The sequence below is a fragment of the Aegilops tauschii genome, chromosome 5 (genome assembly GCF_002575655.3).
Source record: "Aegilops tauschii subsp. strangulata cultivar AL8/78 chromosome 5, Aet v6.0, whole genome shotgun sequence".
Lineage (NCBI taxonomy): Eukaryota > Viridiplantae > Streptophyta > Magnoliopsida > Poales > Poaceae > Aegilops > Aegilops tauschii.
In genome coordinates, this window is record NC_053039.3 from 383086096 (window position 1) to 383102985 (window position 16890).

Below are 16890 nucleotides of genomic sequence, written 5' to 3' on the forward strand. Positions count from 1 at the left end.
GCATCTCATGCCTGTCCGTTGTAGGATCACGAAAACCTTGGTGCTAGCCGTAATTACCAGATCTCTATCTCTGTCTGCAACGCTTTGGTACAGTTACACAGCAGGGCGCCGGGAGCAGGCGTACCACCACTGAAACATGAATTCGCCCTGGCTGGCTCGGTATGCAGAGGCCAGGCCATTGATTAATGTACGTATGTCGTATGGTCCACCATACTACCACCAGTGAATGAAAACTCTAATGAGACGCATCCAAGTACTAGGTACTCCTCCATTAACAACTCCCTCCTGCATTTCATCTCGTTTCATTCAATATATTTCCTGCTTGTGCACAGGGTACAATCCATGCCCCGACTCCCCTTGCGAGCATACCACCATCATTGGCGTTTTTTGGTTTTCGAAACGGGCATCATCATTGGCGTTGCTACAACCTGCAACCGGTCTTGGTCTTCTTTCCTTGGCAGCTCTCATCTTCTGGGGCCTTGCCTGCCTTTTGATGTCATCTCCCCACACGATCTGTTTTTCTCCCCTGCTTTTGCCATCTCCCCCACTCGGTCTCCTCCATTTCCAAGGCAGATAGCGGTGGGAGTAGTACTTGACAGTTCAAACGGCCACCGACTCCCAAAGTTTCTTTACTTGTACTATCTCCTTGACTGCTTGGGAGCTGGGACAAGATCATAGGGGTAGGAGGGGGGCTACCATCCCTTCCATGGTTTGGAAGAAGAAGACTATCAAAAGTTGACCATTTTTTTACGGCCCTACAAGCTCTCCTGTCGGCCGGGGCAGGTGTTCTTGGAGCCCGAGCAGCTCTGCCGTAACAGAATCACAATGCTAATGGCACCGTCAGATTCTTGAAGGCCTTTGCAGGTAATTAGCTTGCTCAATGTGTGCCTATTTGGTTCGGAGGTTCTTGCAAAGTCCATGTTTTGTTTCTTCCTTTTTCTTTACACTGCATGTTCTTGCCCTCAATCCATACATGTTCGTTTCGTTCCTGATGGAATTTGACTCCTGCTGTGTTTTCTGTGTGGATTTCTGACAGGAAAAGGAGGACCAGATTCCTATGAAGTTCTTGCACTGAGATCTCCAACAGATTAAATTTGTTGACCAATGGAAGGGGGAGAGCAAAAAGTTTCATCATTTCCTGATGTGCCGCCCAAGGACGACATCCCCGCCGCCGCCAAGTCCCTCACCATCAAGACCACCGCCAATGCCGGCGGCTCCGACTGGCCGAGCCCCGCCTCGCCCTACCTCGGCTCGCCGTCGCCGCCGTCCTCCGCCTTCGTCTCCGCGCTGCAGTCGCCCTACATCTCCCCTCGGATCGCCGAGCCTCCTCCTCCTCCTAATCCGCCGCACCGAGAAACCAGGGCCTCCCGGACCCCCGCGCTGCCCTCGCCGGCGTCCCGCGGCGGCGCCGAGTTCCGGTCGGAGGACACGGACGCGCCGACGAGCGCCTCCCGCACGCCGCCGTCGGAGCGCGGCTACGACTCCCGGTCCCAGGGCACCGACCCGCGCCGCCGGTCCTCCGACGGCGGCGGGCCCGCGCCGCGCGTCTCCTTCTCCTTCCCCGTGCCGCGCGTCTCGCTCACGCGGGGCGCCGTCGCGTCGCCCATGTCCAACGGCAAGCTCCGGAGCTGCGACGTCTACATCGGCTTCCACGGCCAGGGTGCCCCCCTCGCCAGGTTCTGCAGGTGGCTCAAGGCAGAGCTCGAGCTGCAAGGAATCGCCGCGTTCACGGCCGACCGGGCCAGGTACTCCGGCGCGCACAGCCATGAGATCGCAGACCGCATCATCTGTTCGGCGGCTTTCGGCATCGTGGTGGTCACCACGTCTGGCTTCCTCAACCCGTTCGTCCTCGAGGAGATCCGGTTCTTTGCTCAGAAGAGGAACCTGGTGCCCATCCTGTTCGACACCAGGGCGTCGGACATCGCCGGGCTGTTTGACGGCAAGCCTGAAGATAAGGAGGGCATGGAAGCGTTTGAGGGGCTGATGCGGTGCCATGAGCTGAAGCTCGAGACAGATGAGAGCAGCTGGAGGAGGTGTGTGTCGACGGCGGTCACCGTGCTGCAGTCGAAGCTTGGCCGGGGTACGATTGCCGAAAAGGAGAGCGAGGGAACCGAGGGTTTGCCATTTCCGCGGAACCGGCATTTCATTGGAAGGGAGAAAGAGCTTGCAGAGATCGAGGGAATGTGCTTCGGTTGCGCCGGGGAAGTCGAAGATGTGGAGTGCCCAGGGGGCAGCACCATGCTTAATTGTGTGTCCAGTGGTGTGTCAGATGGAGGATTTGCCGATGAGGACAGTGACAGGGTGAGGACAAGCAGTGGCAGGTTTGGCAGCTTGGAGTTGCACAAGTGCAAGCGGCCTGTGTTGGAGGCATCGGTTGATCCGGCGATCGATCTGTCGGCTGCGAAAGGGATCGGTCTTCTGAAGCAGAGATCAAAGCTCAGGAAGTCGAGATTCAGGTGCAACAGCAAGGATCATGGCAATGGCAATGTGGTCTGCATCAATGGCATTTCAGGCATTGGCAAGACGGAGCTGGCATTGGAGTTTGCGTACCGGTACTCACAGCGGTACAAGATGGTGTTGTGGATTGGAGGCGAGGCGAGGTACTTGAGACAGAACATACTGAATTTATCAGGGTATTTGGGGCTGGATATCAGCGCCGAGGCTGAGAGGGAGCACGGCAGGATCAGGAGCTTTGAGGAGCAAGAGTTGGATGCTTTTCAAAGGGTGAAGAGAGAGCTTTTCAGGGATGTGCCCTACTTGCTCATAATCGATAACCTCGAGAGCGAGAGGGACTGGTGGGAAGGGAAGGACCTGCAGGATTTCATACCTAGAAACACTGGAGCAAGCCATGTCGTCGTGACAACACGGCTGCCGCATTTCATGAACCTTGAGCCAATTCATCTTCCGCAGCTCTCGTTTCATGATGCTATGGTCCTGATAAAGGGGAAAAAGAAGAAGGATTACCCTCCTGAGGAACTGGAAGTTCTGAAGAAATTCGACGAGCAGCTGGGGCGAGTGAGCTTCGGGCTGTGGCTTGTTGGTTCACTGTTGTCTGAGTTGATGATTGATCCTGGTATTCTTCTTGAGGCTGTCGAGCGGGTGTCGCTAAATGAGAACATGATTGTGTTCTGTTCTGGTGATGACAACTTATGGCAGAACAATTTGTTTCTGATCAAGGTGTTGGTCTTCTGCTTCGCATTGATGGACCAGGTGAAAGGAGGCAGCCTTGCCTTGAGGATGATCACAGTAGGTTCTTGGCTAGCTCCATCGCCCATGTCGTCGACCCTACTAGCTGCCATGGCCAGCAAGCTGCCAACAAAAGCCAATAGCATTCAGTTGTTGAGTGAATCACTTAAGGCAGCACTCTTGTGCGGCACACACTGCTTTCTACAGCCGCAGGCAAGGAAAGCTGAGGTGGAGTCGGCACACTTGCTAGTAAAACTTGGCTTGGCGCGAAAAACAACTCAGCGTCCAGGTTGCTGGATTCAGTTTCACCCGATCGTGCAGCTGTTCGGCAAGATCAGCGGCAGTTTGGCACCGGCATCCGCAGCAGTATCCGGTGTCATAAGGACTGGCAATATGTCTATCTATTCAGATCACATGTGGGCTAGTGCATTCCTTCTGTTTGGCTTCAAATCAGAGCCGCCTGTGGTTCAACTCAAGCCGGTCGACCTGGTGCTCTTCATCAAGAAGATAGCACTGCCCCTGGCAGTCCAAGCGTTCATGGCATTCTCGCGCTGCGGCTCCGCGCTGGAGTTGCTCAAGGTGTGCACCAACATCCTCGAGGATGCGGAGAAGTCGGTCGCGTCACGGATACAGGACCTGAAGCAGGGATCGCTGTGCTGGAAGAAGAAGCTGCGGACAGACAACCATGTCGACGAGTTCGTCTGGCATGAGATGGCACTGCTGAAAGCAACGCTGCTCGAGACGAGGGCGAAGCTGCTTGTGCGAGGCGGGTTGTTTGACAGCGGGGAGGAGCTGTGCAGGACCTGCATCAGCATCAGGACGGTCATGCTTGGCCACGACCATGCCCAGACATTGGCGGCTCAGGAGACGCTCGCAAAGGTGGTTCGATACAGGAGTAAAATCTGAGATGGCGCGGAACCGTGCGAGCTGTTCGACATAGGCAGTATCTAGATTTTGTATCTTGGTCTTTGCTGTGTCTGTGATTCACTACTCGACATTCCTTATCGCGACACTTTTTTTGTTAGATCACTGAGATAGCTAGTCTGATTATGAGATCATGTGTAACTTGACAACTTATTTAACCAACTTGCTGTGTACAGTCCGGTCTCCTAAATCTACCTATGAATTTTCTTTGATGAAATTCTGAGCATTTTATGGATGAATTATCTAATGACACATGTGACCTGGAGATGTTTTGTGCTACTCCATTGTTTTTTGCTGAAGATTTTACTCCTAGAAGATAATGTAACTCGAGTGAAGAATATTTAGCAAGGGATCTGTGATTTGTGACCCCTTGTGCAACTGATTGATGCAATGCAGCCTTGAGTCTTCCCTTGCAATTCTGATGCTGAATTTAGTCTGACATTTCACCAGCAAAGTTCTCCTGCACAGAGTAGCAGACATGATAAACAATTGAGAGCAAAAACTGCTTCTTCCTTATCGCAAACAATCTTGTCGGCATGCCGATTTTGTGAGATGGATGGGGAAACGAAGGTCGTTCTGCGTGATTAGCAGCAAGTTGAGGAATCTTGATCATGCATCAAGTCTGAACTACCCTCAGCTCTCTGCACTCACTGAAAATTCATGCTGGTTGGCAACAGACAGATCCAATGTTTCACACGCAGTGCATTCTCATCCAAGGTATAAATGCCATGCCATGCCATGCTTGCCTGGTTGCGCTGGGTGGGCGGCCATGGACGTGACCTTCGTGTGCTCGTCGGGCGAGGCGCCGTTCAAGATGGAGGTGGGCTTCTTCGACACCGTCCAGGACATCAAGCACAAGCTCCAGGAGCGCAACGGCTGGCCCGCCGCCGCCCTGTCCCTCTTCCACGACGGCGACGCGCTCGTGGACGACGACGGCGCCGGCGCCGCCGGCGTCACCGAGCGGTACGGCGTCGTGGAGGGCTCCGTCATCCACGTCGCCCTCGACGGCGACGACAGGCGGCCGCGTCAGGAGAAGAAGAGTGGGATCAGGAGGCCAAAGGCCAGGCGGGACGGCGTCGTCGCGCCGGCGCCGCTGCGGGTGACGGTGGTGTCGCGGTGCGGCGCGGGGCGCGTGGAGGTGGCGGTGCGCGCGCGCGGCGCTGTGTCGGCGCTGCGCCGGGAGCTGGAGCGGGGCGCGGCGTCCGGGTCCGGGTTCCCGCTGCCCGCGGACGGCGGCTACTTCTTCATACACGGGCAGAGCGTGATGGACGAGGCGCGGTCGTTCGAGTGGCACGGCGTGGCCGCCGGCGACGAGGTCGTCGTCTTCGAAGGCTCCGTCACCAGGCCCCCGGCGTGCTGAACGGGCGCCCGCCTGGACTGCAAATCTGTTAGCGCGGGAAGATTTTTTCAAACTTTGCTTTTGCATCAAACAACTTTACCCCAACACCAAAATTCGTAGCTTCAAACTACTAGGGCATTTTTTTTATCCTCTTGAGAAGATAAATGGTGATACTATTCAGCTGACGTCCACTGTCCTCCGGGAAGGGATGGCAAATCAAACGTTTTTTATGTCAATTTATATTGTCACAAGAATGACAAATTTAGCTAGCAAGCACGGCAAAATAATTTGCCATTTTCGACTAACAAAAATTGCCATGAATAACGTTCGCATTTACCATGCTCTCTAGCAAACGTTCGCGGGTTAAGCAGTCCAAGATAAAAAGGGAACAAAGCCACGACTATCTTTCTTCCAGTTTCAGTCGTCTTCACACTCGTTGTCGTCGACCCACCCGCCGCCGCAGGCTAAACCATCGTCCCACGGCCGGCCTCTAACCCACAGAGCGTTAGAACGGCAACCGATGTTTCTTAACTTCATCTGTTCCAAAATATGTGTCGTTCTTTTACTTTAAATTTGAACTAAAACAATGACACTTATTTTGAAACAATTTGAACTGAAGTCACAACATTTATTTTGAAACAAAGAGTACGAAAAAGCACCAGGTGTAGTGGTAGCACTTGACAACCATAGGAGCTGCTGCTAACCCTCATAACATGAGGGATTTTGATTGATTTAACGCACAGAGCGTTAGAATGGCAACCAATGTTTCTTTCAGAAGAAACCAACTCCGTCTGTTTCAAAATAAATGTCGTGGTTTTATTTCAAAGTTAGAACGGTTTGAACTAAAACCACGACACTTATTTTGTAACGGAGGGAGTACGAAAAAACACCAGGTGTAGTAGCAGCTCACCCTCATACCCTGAGGGGTTTTGATTGATTTAACCAATGCCCAATTGTCTTAGAAGCTATCCCTTTTCTTTCTGATTCCAAGCAACTGAAAGATATGAGAACCGTCCTCTGCATTCTCTGCTTACAAAAAATGCCCACGAGATTAAAAAAAAATGGTGACCAAGAGAAACTAGAACGAAGCTATGCATGCTGTAGCAATTCTACCATGTATACAGGCAAGCCGGAGCACATCTATCTTTCCTTTCTTTGCATCCTATTATTTACATCTGGGGACCAAAGGGGGGCCTGCCCATCATCTGTTGGTAAGCCGATGACGCTGCGAACCCGGACTGCTGGTCTGGCTCCGCCTTCATCTGCCCTTCCTGCATCATGAGCCCCGGGTAGCCCTGCATCATTGATGGAGGATGACGGGCGGCGGGCATCGGCGGCATCGACATGCCTGAAGGGGCCATCCCGAAGTGGAAGTTGCCTGCCGCTCCCAGATGGCCTCTCGGCGGGAGGCCGAAGGAACCGAAGGGAGTCGCGCCACCAAACTGAGGATAGCTGCCTTGCGCTTGTTCTTGCCTGCGGTGTGAGAGATTGGCCTGTGGCGCTGATGCTGGAGCACTGACGGAACCAGAGCCCGCGTTCCCGCTATTTCTGGCTGCTGGAACTTCATGGTTGTGCTTCCCCTCGTATGTCGTGATCACGGATTTCAGATCGTGCGACGCTCTCTCCACGTGCTTGCGCACCGAACAGCCCTGGTGGGTACATTTGTAGTAGCTCCTGCAGGTAGACAAGATGATGTTACATTTCAGGGTGAATGAATACCAAGAGTCTCAAACATTACACAAAATGATCAACTTGTGACTGAAACGTAAACGCCATTGAGCTGACCTTGGATTTGGGTTTCCTTTAACAACCTTCTGACCATACTTGCGCCAGCGATAACCATCGTCAAGGATGTCAACCTCGCTTGTTGTCTGAACCACAACACGAGGCTCCCGGACAGCTCTTGATGCTGCAGCCACCATGTCAATTGAACTGGTGGTGGTCGCAGTAGGAATAGTAACACTAGCTAAAGCATCCAGCTTCCTGAAAATAATCAGGCTCATCAATGAAAAGAAATATCATCATGGATGTGTTAAGTGGTTAAGTAGAGGGGGACACTAACCTTCTTTTGGATTCAGTCTCATCTTCACCTACATCACAGTCTAAAGAAATGGTGCCTTGTGTTGCTCTATCAATCTCATTGGACAGCGTTGACGAGACATCAGCTGCATCTTGGGACTCCATGATAGATGTATCACCATATGCAGATACAGGAGGGCCAGCAGCTGGTCTTCCCTCAACACCTTGCATATCTTGAATGCACTCACTTTTACCATTTTCCCACAAAGATGCAGTGTTGAGCCCTGTGTGCGAACCAGGTTTCTCTAGAACATGGACTTGTTGATCATTGATTTGCGACAAAGGGATACCTGAGCGGCGGTTTGGAGGCGGCAAAGGGTGATTGTGAGAACTCTTGTAGACTATCTCTGTTATCTGACCATCTTGAGAGCGTTCCACCTTTTTCTTGACAGGGCAATCGGGGTGTGTGCACTTGTAATAGCTCCTTGGATGCTCACTGCTCTTAACTTGCTTCTGTCCATATTTTCTCCAGTTATATCCATCTTCAGCTGGGTTGCTATTTGTGGCAGAAGAGTATTCCTCATTTTGGTCTCCCTCGTCATCTTCCTGTTCTTCAGAAGAGTGATTAACACTGAACACAGAGTCAGACGTCTTCGGTTTGACAATTGTTTCGTCGGCACTGTCCTTGACTGCAGTAAAGCTTGACTGAAGACTGGATCCCTGCTGATGAATATTTGACAACAACTGGTTTTGGTGGCTAACATTGTAACCCTGTATATAGCATTAAAAGAAAGGCATATAAATGCATAGAAAAGTGGGGCAATAAAAAGAAGTGAACAGTAGAAGGAAAACAATAGGTGCTTACAGTCAAGGATATTACCTTTTCCACATTTGAGTAACTTGTTGGCCCAGAGTGGGGTTGGAAGGAGAAAACATCGTTACTGAATGTGCTATCTGGTGGCATTGTTGAGTTAGCCTCTGAAGCAACGAACAGTTTGCCAGTGGTTGGTGAAGGCTGTGCCTGCAACAGATCATAATCATTTCAGACACATTGGTGAGCACATATGTATTTGAACATTTGTGAGTGTTGAATTAAGATTATCGAATTTTGAAGTCAAAACATAGAACCAAATTTACAACATTGCAAAATTCTAAACAGAGGTCAATTTTTGGACAGCAATATAGTGAATTAAATAACATTGTAATCACAGGTCTCTATACTGACAAAACCATCTGCTACAGCACATCAAATGTTTTCTGCAAAAACAAGACAATGATAAATGTTCTTAATATACTTCAGGAAAACTAAATGTCTGGTAAATGGAACTTTCATGCGTTTATTGGTAATTGCTAACTCAAAGTATAGTTTACCACAACATCAATTAATTGGTACTTTCGTTTTGTACGCTGATCTGTTTTTATCCCCACGTACACACGATTAATTGTATTGAAATCTGAAACGGCACTGAGGGGAATCGAGGGAAGAGCGAACGCCCACGTCCAGCAGCCTTGTAAACGGACTGGCTTCCGTTGTCCTCCGGTTTATTAATCCCGGATGGAGGAAGTAATCATTGGTGGCATAGCACAATAGAAAACCAGTTATGAGAAGATGGCATACCATAGCATTGTAGAGAAAAACCGGTGACTCAAGAAGAGTAGTTGGACTAAGACCAGGTGGAATTGCTATGGGTGATCGAATAACTGTGGATGAACCCACACGAGATGTATCAATCTTGGGGATACTGAAACCAGCTCTGGAAGCCCTGCGCTCGGCCAGAGATCCCTGTGGGTTTGATTTCTGGTTAGCATGGAACAAATTTGGTTGCAGGGAAAAATCCTTTTGGGGTGTAGCTGTAGCTGTATCTGACTGAGCAGGCACTTGCTCCCTCAAATCCACAAGCTCTCCTCTCTTCTCTGATTGATCGTGGGGCTTGTTGCTCACATGTTCGCCGAAAAAATTGGAGAATTGACCAGAGCCGAAGTCTTCATTCAAGAAGCTTGACATGAGCGTTCTCGGGCTGGGTGTCGGGGGCATGGCCATCCAGTCCTCCATGAGGGATCCACGATCGCCGGTGCCGGCCATGTGAGCAAGAAATCTTCCTCAGCTGAAACAACAAGGTATACCACATTAGTACTTGGATGCTTGACAGTAAAATTAAGCAAAAGCTTCCTTTTCAGGATAGTACAACTTACAATAAATGCTGATCAGAATCACTAAGCACAGCAAATTACTCCAGATTCTAGGACATAAAGGGCAACCAATCATACATGTGCAGTACACACTACACAGACCAACACAATTCTATTTTTACAGGGCTACATCATGGCAACAGGTAGAGATGAACAAACAAACTCAGGGAAACTGAAACCTTCATTAAACCACTGAACTCATACGGAAATGCTGTAATTTTACAGGCATGGGCTCTGACTAGTTGCACAAGAAAACAGAGGACATATATTCGATATGAAATGGAGAACATGATTCCCTGAATCCCCGAACATGAATTCCCAGAGATGCAATTTCGATGTGAAATGGAAAGATTCCATAATAACTGAAATAAGAAGTTTTTCTTGAGAAACCATGACTGAAATGGGTAAAATTTTGAAACCAAGATGCAGAATTTACAGCCAACCCGTCTCGGTAATCATAAATAACTCCCAGGCAAGCAATTCCGGCGCCGAATCAGCCGCACGGTCGCAAGCGATAACAAGTAGACAAACAAACCCGGCGAAATAAAGGCAGACAAGAAAAGGAAGAAATGCCCAATCGGCACCTCCTCAGGTGGGCGGTACCTCCGATACCGGACGATTGATCCCTCTTCTCCTCCCCCAAAGTAGAAGGCGGATGGACGGAGTGGCGCGGAGGGGTTCAGATCATGTGTCCGCCGGTGACGGAGAAGAAACCTAAAAATTCCCTGCAGAGAGTGGTGAATTCCGGGCAGGGGTGTGGCCGTCTCGATCCTTTTTTCCCCGTCCCACCAACCAAGAAGGGAGGGAGGAGCCGCCGCGAACGGGGGGAAACAAAGATCTTGCCGGGCGCAGACGGACGAGGGTAGGTCTGCTCTGGACCGACTCCAGTGGCCAAGAACAACTCCCCGGCCCCTCCCGGAAAACGAGGAACACACCGAAAGAAGCAGAGGAGAGAGGGGGAGAGAGAGATTGTGGAGGTGCCCCCGCCTCGATTCCCAGCCCGCACCTGGGTTGGTTCTCCGCTCCGGGTGCCGCTACTTTTTTAAGGGGGATAGAGAAGAGAAGAGCGAAAGGCGGTTTGACCAAGGAGAAGGAGAAGGCGAAGAAGAAGGTGGGGTGGGGTGGGGTGGGAGGATGATTCCGTTGCTGCCACTATGCAGTCTGCTCCGCTCCAACTCAACTCTAATTGGCAAAAGCTGTCCTCGCTCCGATTTTTGTTTTGTTTGTTTTCTCTGCTCTAAATGAGAAGAGTTACTCTGCAAGTTTGTATTTTTGTCCTAGTGCTGCTGTGTATTGGCATGGATGGATGGGTGGTCGTTGGTGAATGACGTTTTATACGGTGGAGGCTTATTTTTGGGGCAGGGTTAATGCTATGCTTTTACCCTGCGATTAGTGGGAAACGGCTCCCTACTTTCGCTGCTTACCGATGGAAGAAAGCAAAGGGAACAGCCGTTGCGTCAACCATTTCTTGCGCAGCATCGGTGGAGACAAGAGGATAGGGGTTTGACTGGCCAGGTGTGAGAAGTTCTGATCTACTGGCCAAGATGCGAAAATTAGTTCGTGCGACGGTTTTCTTTTTGTCATGGCAAATCGCCGAGAAAAATCATCGCACACATGGCGCATACCATGGATAAATCACTTGCACCATGTATGCAACTATTAGCAGCATGTCGTGCGTGCGTGCAGGCGTGCGTGTGATCAGAAAACGATGTTTGTAACATGTCAAATGAATGTATGTGTGTAACATGAAAAAGCCTTCGTTTTTTGAAGCACCAATCTCACTGTTTGGTCATGTATGCCACAAATCTAGCTTGCCGAAGCCCCACCGCCGTTGGACCTTGGGAACCCCTGGAGCCACTCCTCATAGTCCCGGTGCCTTCCCGGAGCTTGGCGGCGTAGAGGGCATTGGTTCTAAGTTCCAATTGAAGTTCCATGACGGTGAGCGCTGATGGGAGGGGGAACAAGTGTCCGGGGAGGAGCCCCAGAGAAGGCAGAGAGAGGAGCAACCATGTGAGGCATATGAGGAAGTTACCTTGCGCTTGTCTGAGTTCAAGGGGAAGAGGCGCTTGCTAGCTGGAAGTGCGGACGGAAGAACCGGTTGATCCAATCGATCGGGCGATATGTATAGTTCGTCTTTATACATATCCACATAATCAGTAATTTACTAAACTCTAATTTTTTAGCAAGGTATAGTGCAAAACCATATATAGGAAAATGTAATTTCACGGCTTTTTGCTGGAGAATCATTTTTATGTTTGCATCGAAAATACTAAAAAAAAATCAAACAAATGTATGTATCATGAGAAATCCCTGAATCACCGACCTTCATTTTGGAGCACCGATCTCGCCAGTTTGGGCCCGTCAACGACAAATCTAGCTCATCGAAGCCCCACCACCGTTGGATTGAGGGACCCCTAGAGCCACTCTACGTAGTCCTGGAACTTGACGGCATAGAGGATTTTGATTCTGAGCTCTAGTTGAAGGTCTATGGCGGTGAGCATTGATGGGAGGAGGGAGGGGGAGGGGAAGTGACGGCAAAGGAGCCCCAGAGGAGGCCGAGAGAGGAGAAACCATATGGAAGTTATCTCGCACTTGTGTGAGTCCAAGGGGAAGAGGCACTCGCTAGCGGAAAGTGCGGGCAGAAGACCCGGTCAATCCAATTGACTGGGCGACAAGTATCATTTATGTCTGTATATCCACATAATCAATCATTTACTAGAACACTAATTTATTAGCAAGGTATAATGCAAAACCATATAAAGAAAAATGTAATTCCATATCACAATTTTTTGTTGAAGAATCATTTTTATGTTTGCATCGGAAATAGTAAAGTTTCCCAAATCATTTACCTTCATTTTGGAGCACCGATCTCGCCATTGGGCCCGTCAACGGCAAATCTAGTTCGCCGTAGCCACCACCATTGGATGGGGGGACCCCTAGAGCCACTCCTCGTAGTCCCGGTGCCTTCTCGAAGCTTGACGCCCTAGAGGCCTTTGGATCTGAGTTCCAATTGAAGGTCCATGGTGGTGAGCGCTGATGGGAGGAGGGAGGGGGGAAGTGTCGGGGGAGGAGACCCAAAGGAGTCTGAGAGAGGAGCAACCACATTAGGCTCCTATGAGGAAGTTACATTACCCTTGTTTGAGTTAAAGAGAAAGAGGCACTCACTAGCGGAAAGTGCAGGCAGAAGACTCGGTCGATCCAATCGACCGGGCAACATGTATCGATTACCTTTATATATCCATTTCATCAATAATTTACTGAAACTCTAATTTATTAGCAAGGTATAATGCAAAACCATATATAGAAAAATGTAATTTTGTATCATGGCCTTTTGTTAGAGAATCATTTTTATGTTTGCAACGGAAATACTAAATAACAAATGTGACAAGACAAGTTTTGTGGAGTTTTGGGTGGTGTGGGTGAGTTAATTGAACACATGATTCTAGGTATGAGCCGAACCTATTCAGTCAAGTAAACACCTTAATTTCATTGAAATATGCTCCATCCATAGCACAAATAACGGAAGCTTTGGTCATTGACATGTCTTGAAATTTCATTTTTGACCATTAGTTCAATTGAATATATGCGTATAACCAAAGAGAAAATAACAAATTAACAGAAATATAAATATGACTGCGAAATTTTAAATTTGATAAATAAAATACTTTTTTATAAGCACAACACATACACAGACCCTCACATACACTCACCCTTATGAACGTATGCTCACAATCGGCATGATGGAAGTGTCGGCGGCGAGTTGCTCCTCTGTGCGTTGGTACTCATCGAGGAGGCGGGCATTGTACTCTTGGTCAGCATGCACCTGCCAGAACGCGACCTCCCGCTCAGCCAACACAATTTCGGTGTAGTGAGCACGGGCCTCGCCCATGGTGACGCCGACATGGACCGCGAGAAGGGTGGCACTAGCTCGTCGTTGGTCGTGTCCTCTATTGGGGCGTCCGCAATGCCGACTTCCTGAAAGTGCAACTAATCCCTGGGTGTTTTGGTAATTCTTAACAACATATAGCTCATTGAACTAATATTCTTTCAAGATAATCATTTCAGAAAGTTCAATGATTGGCATGGCATGGACTAGAGATGTGCACCCCTCAAAATGCTAAGGACACATATTGGCAAAAGCTCAAGACTATACATTTTCATTTTAGTGATCCAAGATCACATTGAGTCCATAGGAAAAGACAATACTATTAAAAGGGGATGAGGTGTTGCTTAATGGCTTGCTTGCTCAAAATGCTTAGTGATATGCTCCAAAAGCACTCAACCCCTTTCGCATTTCCACATATGTCCTAAACCTAAAGTCAAACTCGGCCCCACTGATTTGATCCATCCGGCGCCACCGACTTCATTTGACATAGCCATAGCCAGAAACCCTAATCAGTTCGGTCTCACCGAGATGGGATTGCAAACTCTCTGTTTCCCTTCGTAATGTTTCGGTCTAACCAAGATGAGCAATCGGTCCCACCGAGTTCGCAATGCAAACTCTCTGTTTCCTTTTCTTAACGTTTCGGTCCCACTGAAATGAGCGATCGGTCCCACCGAGTTTGCCTGACCAACTCTCTGTTTGCCTATTACTGAAATCGGTCTCACCGAGTCCATGTGATCGGTCTCACCGAGATCGAGTTATGCCCTAACCCTAATGCATCGGTCCCATCGAGTTGATTATGTTGGTCCCACCGAAAAAGCCTAACGTTCACATTTTGAACTGAATCGGTCTGACCAAGATTCACTATTCGGTCCCACCGAGTTTGGTAAATTGTGTGTAACGATTATATTTTGTGTGGAGGCTATATATACCCCCACCCTTCCTCCATTCGCGGAGAGAGCTCTCAGAATGTGCCTACACTTCCAGCATTCATTTTCCGAGAGAGAACCACCTACTCATGTGTTGAGACCAAGATATTCCAATCCAACCACAAGAATCTTGATCTCTAGCCTTCCCCAAGTTGCTTTCCACTCAAATCATCTTTCCACCATATCCAAATTTGTGAGAGAGAGTTGAGTGTTGGGGAGACTATCATTTTAAGCACAAGAGCAAGGAGTTCATCATCAACACACCATCTATTACCTTTTGGAGAGTGGTGTCTCCTAGATTGGTTAGGTGGGTGGAGCCCTCCGTGGACTCGCGCAACCATTACCCTTCGTGGGTTGAAGTCTCCATCAACGTGGATGCACGATAGCAGCACCTATGGGAACCACGCCAAAAATCTCCGTTTCTACATTGCGTTTGCTCCCTCCAAACCCCTCCCCTTTATCTTCATATGCAATGATTTACATTGCGCTGCTATACTCTTAGAATTGCATGTGTAGGTTGATTGCTTGACTTGTGCTAAGTTGCTAAAATCTGCCAAGACTTAAAATTGGGAAAAGGCTAGATTTTTATTTGGTCAAGTAGTCTAATCACCCCCTCTAGACGTACTTTCGATCCTACAAGTGGTATCAGAGCTTTGGTCTCCATTTGCCTTGATTTCCATAGCTTTGGTGATCATAGCCTTGGTTTCACAACCTAGGAGAGTATGGCGTCTAGCGAGGGAAATTACCACCGTAGAGGTCCTTACTTTGATGGAACCAATTTTGCTAGTTGGAAGCATAAGATGAAAATGCATATTCTTGGACATAACCCCGCCGTTTGGGCTATTCTATGTATTGGCTTGCAAGCTGAATTCTTTGATGGGAGAGAACTGAATCGTGAAGCTACCGCGGAAGAATTGAAGATGTTGCAATACAATGCTCAAGCTTGCAATATCCTCTTCAACGGATTATGCCCCGAAGAATTCAACAAAATTAGCCATCTTGAGAATGCAAAGAAAATTTGGGATACTTTGATTGATATGCACGAAGGTCGAAGGTATCGACTCTGTCAAGGAATCCAAATTGGATGTGCTTCAAAGTCAACTTGACAAGTTCAAAATGAAGGATGGTGAAGGTGTCGCTGAAATGTACTCTAGGCTTGCTCTAATTACAAATGAGGTTGCCGGCTTAGTAAGTGAAGAGATGACCGATAGATTCATCATCAAGAAGATCCTAAGAGCCTTGGATGGAAAATATGATACCGTGTGCACATTGATCCAAATGATGCCCAATTACAAAGATCTCAAGCCAACGGAAGTCATTGATAGAATTGTTGCTCATGAGATGTCACTCAAAGATAAAGAAGAGCTTCACAGCAAGTCTAGTGATGCTTACAAAGCCTCATGTGATGCTCCTACATCATCACGTGAGAAACAAGCCTTTAATGAGGAATTGAGATTAATGGTGAAGAACTTCAACAAGTTCTACAAGAGTAGAAGCAAAGAAAAAGTTCCAAGTCGAGGTCCTACAATGATAAAAGATCTTATCGTGAACGTAATTGCTACAATTGTGGAAGACCCGTACACTACTCCAATGAGTGTACGGCTCCTTACAAAAGAAGAAAAGACTCACCTAAAAGAAGAAGCAAAAGAGATGAATCACCTCCAAGGGAGAGAAGGAGTAGAGATGATCGTTATGAACAAAGAACCTGTCGTAGAAGCAAGGATTCGGAAAGGAAGGACAAGTCATCAAGGAGATATACAAAATGAAGACATCAAGCTCATGTTGGAGAATGGGTATCCGGTTCCAACTCCGACAACCACTCCGAGAGAAGTTATCACTCCGACTCTGAATATACTCAAGATGAAGGTGCTGCCGGTCTAGCACTTGTGTCAACCAACTCCTATGACATATTTGACTCACCAAATGAAGGAATTGGAAGATACTTCATGGCTAAAGGCCAAAAGGTATCACACCCCGAGTATGTTGATTTCAATAGTGATGAAGATGATTTTCTAGGTGATGATGATTTACTTGTTGACAACTCTAGTGATGAAAACTATGATGAACTTGCTATTAATCATGCTAATCAAGATAAAACAAATGATGATGTTAAGAAGTAGATTGAGCATCTAACTAAAGAACTAAACACTCTTAGGTTAGCTCATGAAACTACCTTAGAAGATCATCGAGAGCTTTTAAAGACTCATGAGAAGCTACTCTTTGAAAAGCTCAATCTAGAGCAAGAGCATGGGTTCTTAAAAGCAATCAATGATGATCTTCGTAAGAAAAGTTCTTCTTACATTGCCAAGCGTTTACTCTTGTCTACTTACATGCCACAAGTAAAATCTAGCAACAAGAGTAGGAAAGATTCTTCATCTAGTAGTAACAATAATCATGCTAAATCCAATATTGTTGATTCT

At 48.2% G+C, this 16890-nt stretch overlaps 3 protein-coding genes across 3 annotated transcripts; 2 read left to right on the forward strand and 1 right to left on the reverse strand.

Moving 5' to 3' along the window:
* Window positions 1–335: 335 nt before the first annotated feature.
* LOC109786128 (uncharacterized) lies at window positions 336–4389 on the forward strand. Its single transcript, XM_020344701.3, has 2 exons — window positions 336–864; window positions 1037–4389. Exon 2 carries the CDS (start codon window positions 1105–1107, stop codon window positions 4090–4092), a length of 2988 nt encoding a protein of 995 aa, XP_020200290.1. The 5' UTR covers window positions 336–864; window positions 1037–1104; the 3' UTR covers window positions 4093–4389.
* A 292-nt stretch (window positions 4390–4681) lies between these two features.
* On the forward strand, window positions 4682–5470 carry LOC109786140 (uncharacterized). Its single transcript, XM_020344726.3, has one exon. It carries the CDS (start codon window positions 4844–4846, stop codon window positions 5468–5470), a length of 627 nt encoding a protein of 208 aa, XP_020200315.2. The 5' UTR covers window positions 4682–4843.
* Window positions 5471–6402: 932 nt separating this feature from the next.
* LOC109786129 (probable WRKY transcription factor 2) lies at window positions 6403–10897 on the reverse strand. The gene is made up of 6 exons (XM_020344702.4): window positions 10262–10897; window positions 9087–9573; window positions 8349–8489; window positions 7512–8239; window positions 7235–7432; window positions 6403–7123 (listed from the first exon to the last, which is right to left on the reverse strand). The coding sequence occupies exons 2-6, from the start codon at window positions 9549–9551 to the stop codon at window positions 6619–6621; spliced, it is 2037 nt and encodes a 678-aa protein (XP_020200291.1). The 5' UTR covers window positions 9552–9573; window positions 10262–10897; the 3' UTR covers window positions 6403–6618.
* Window positions 10898–16890: the final 5993 nt, after the last annotated feature.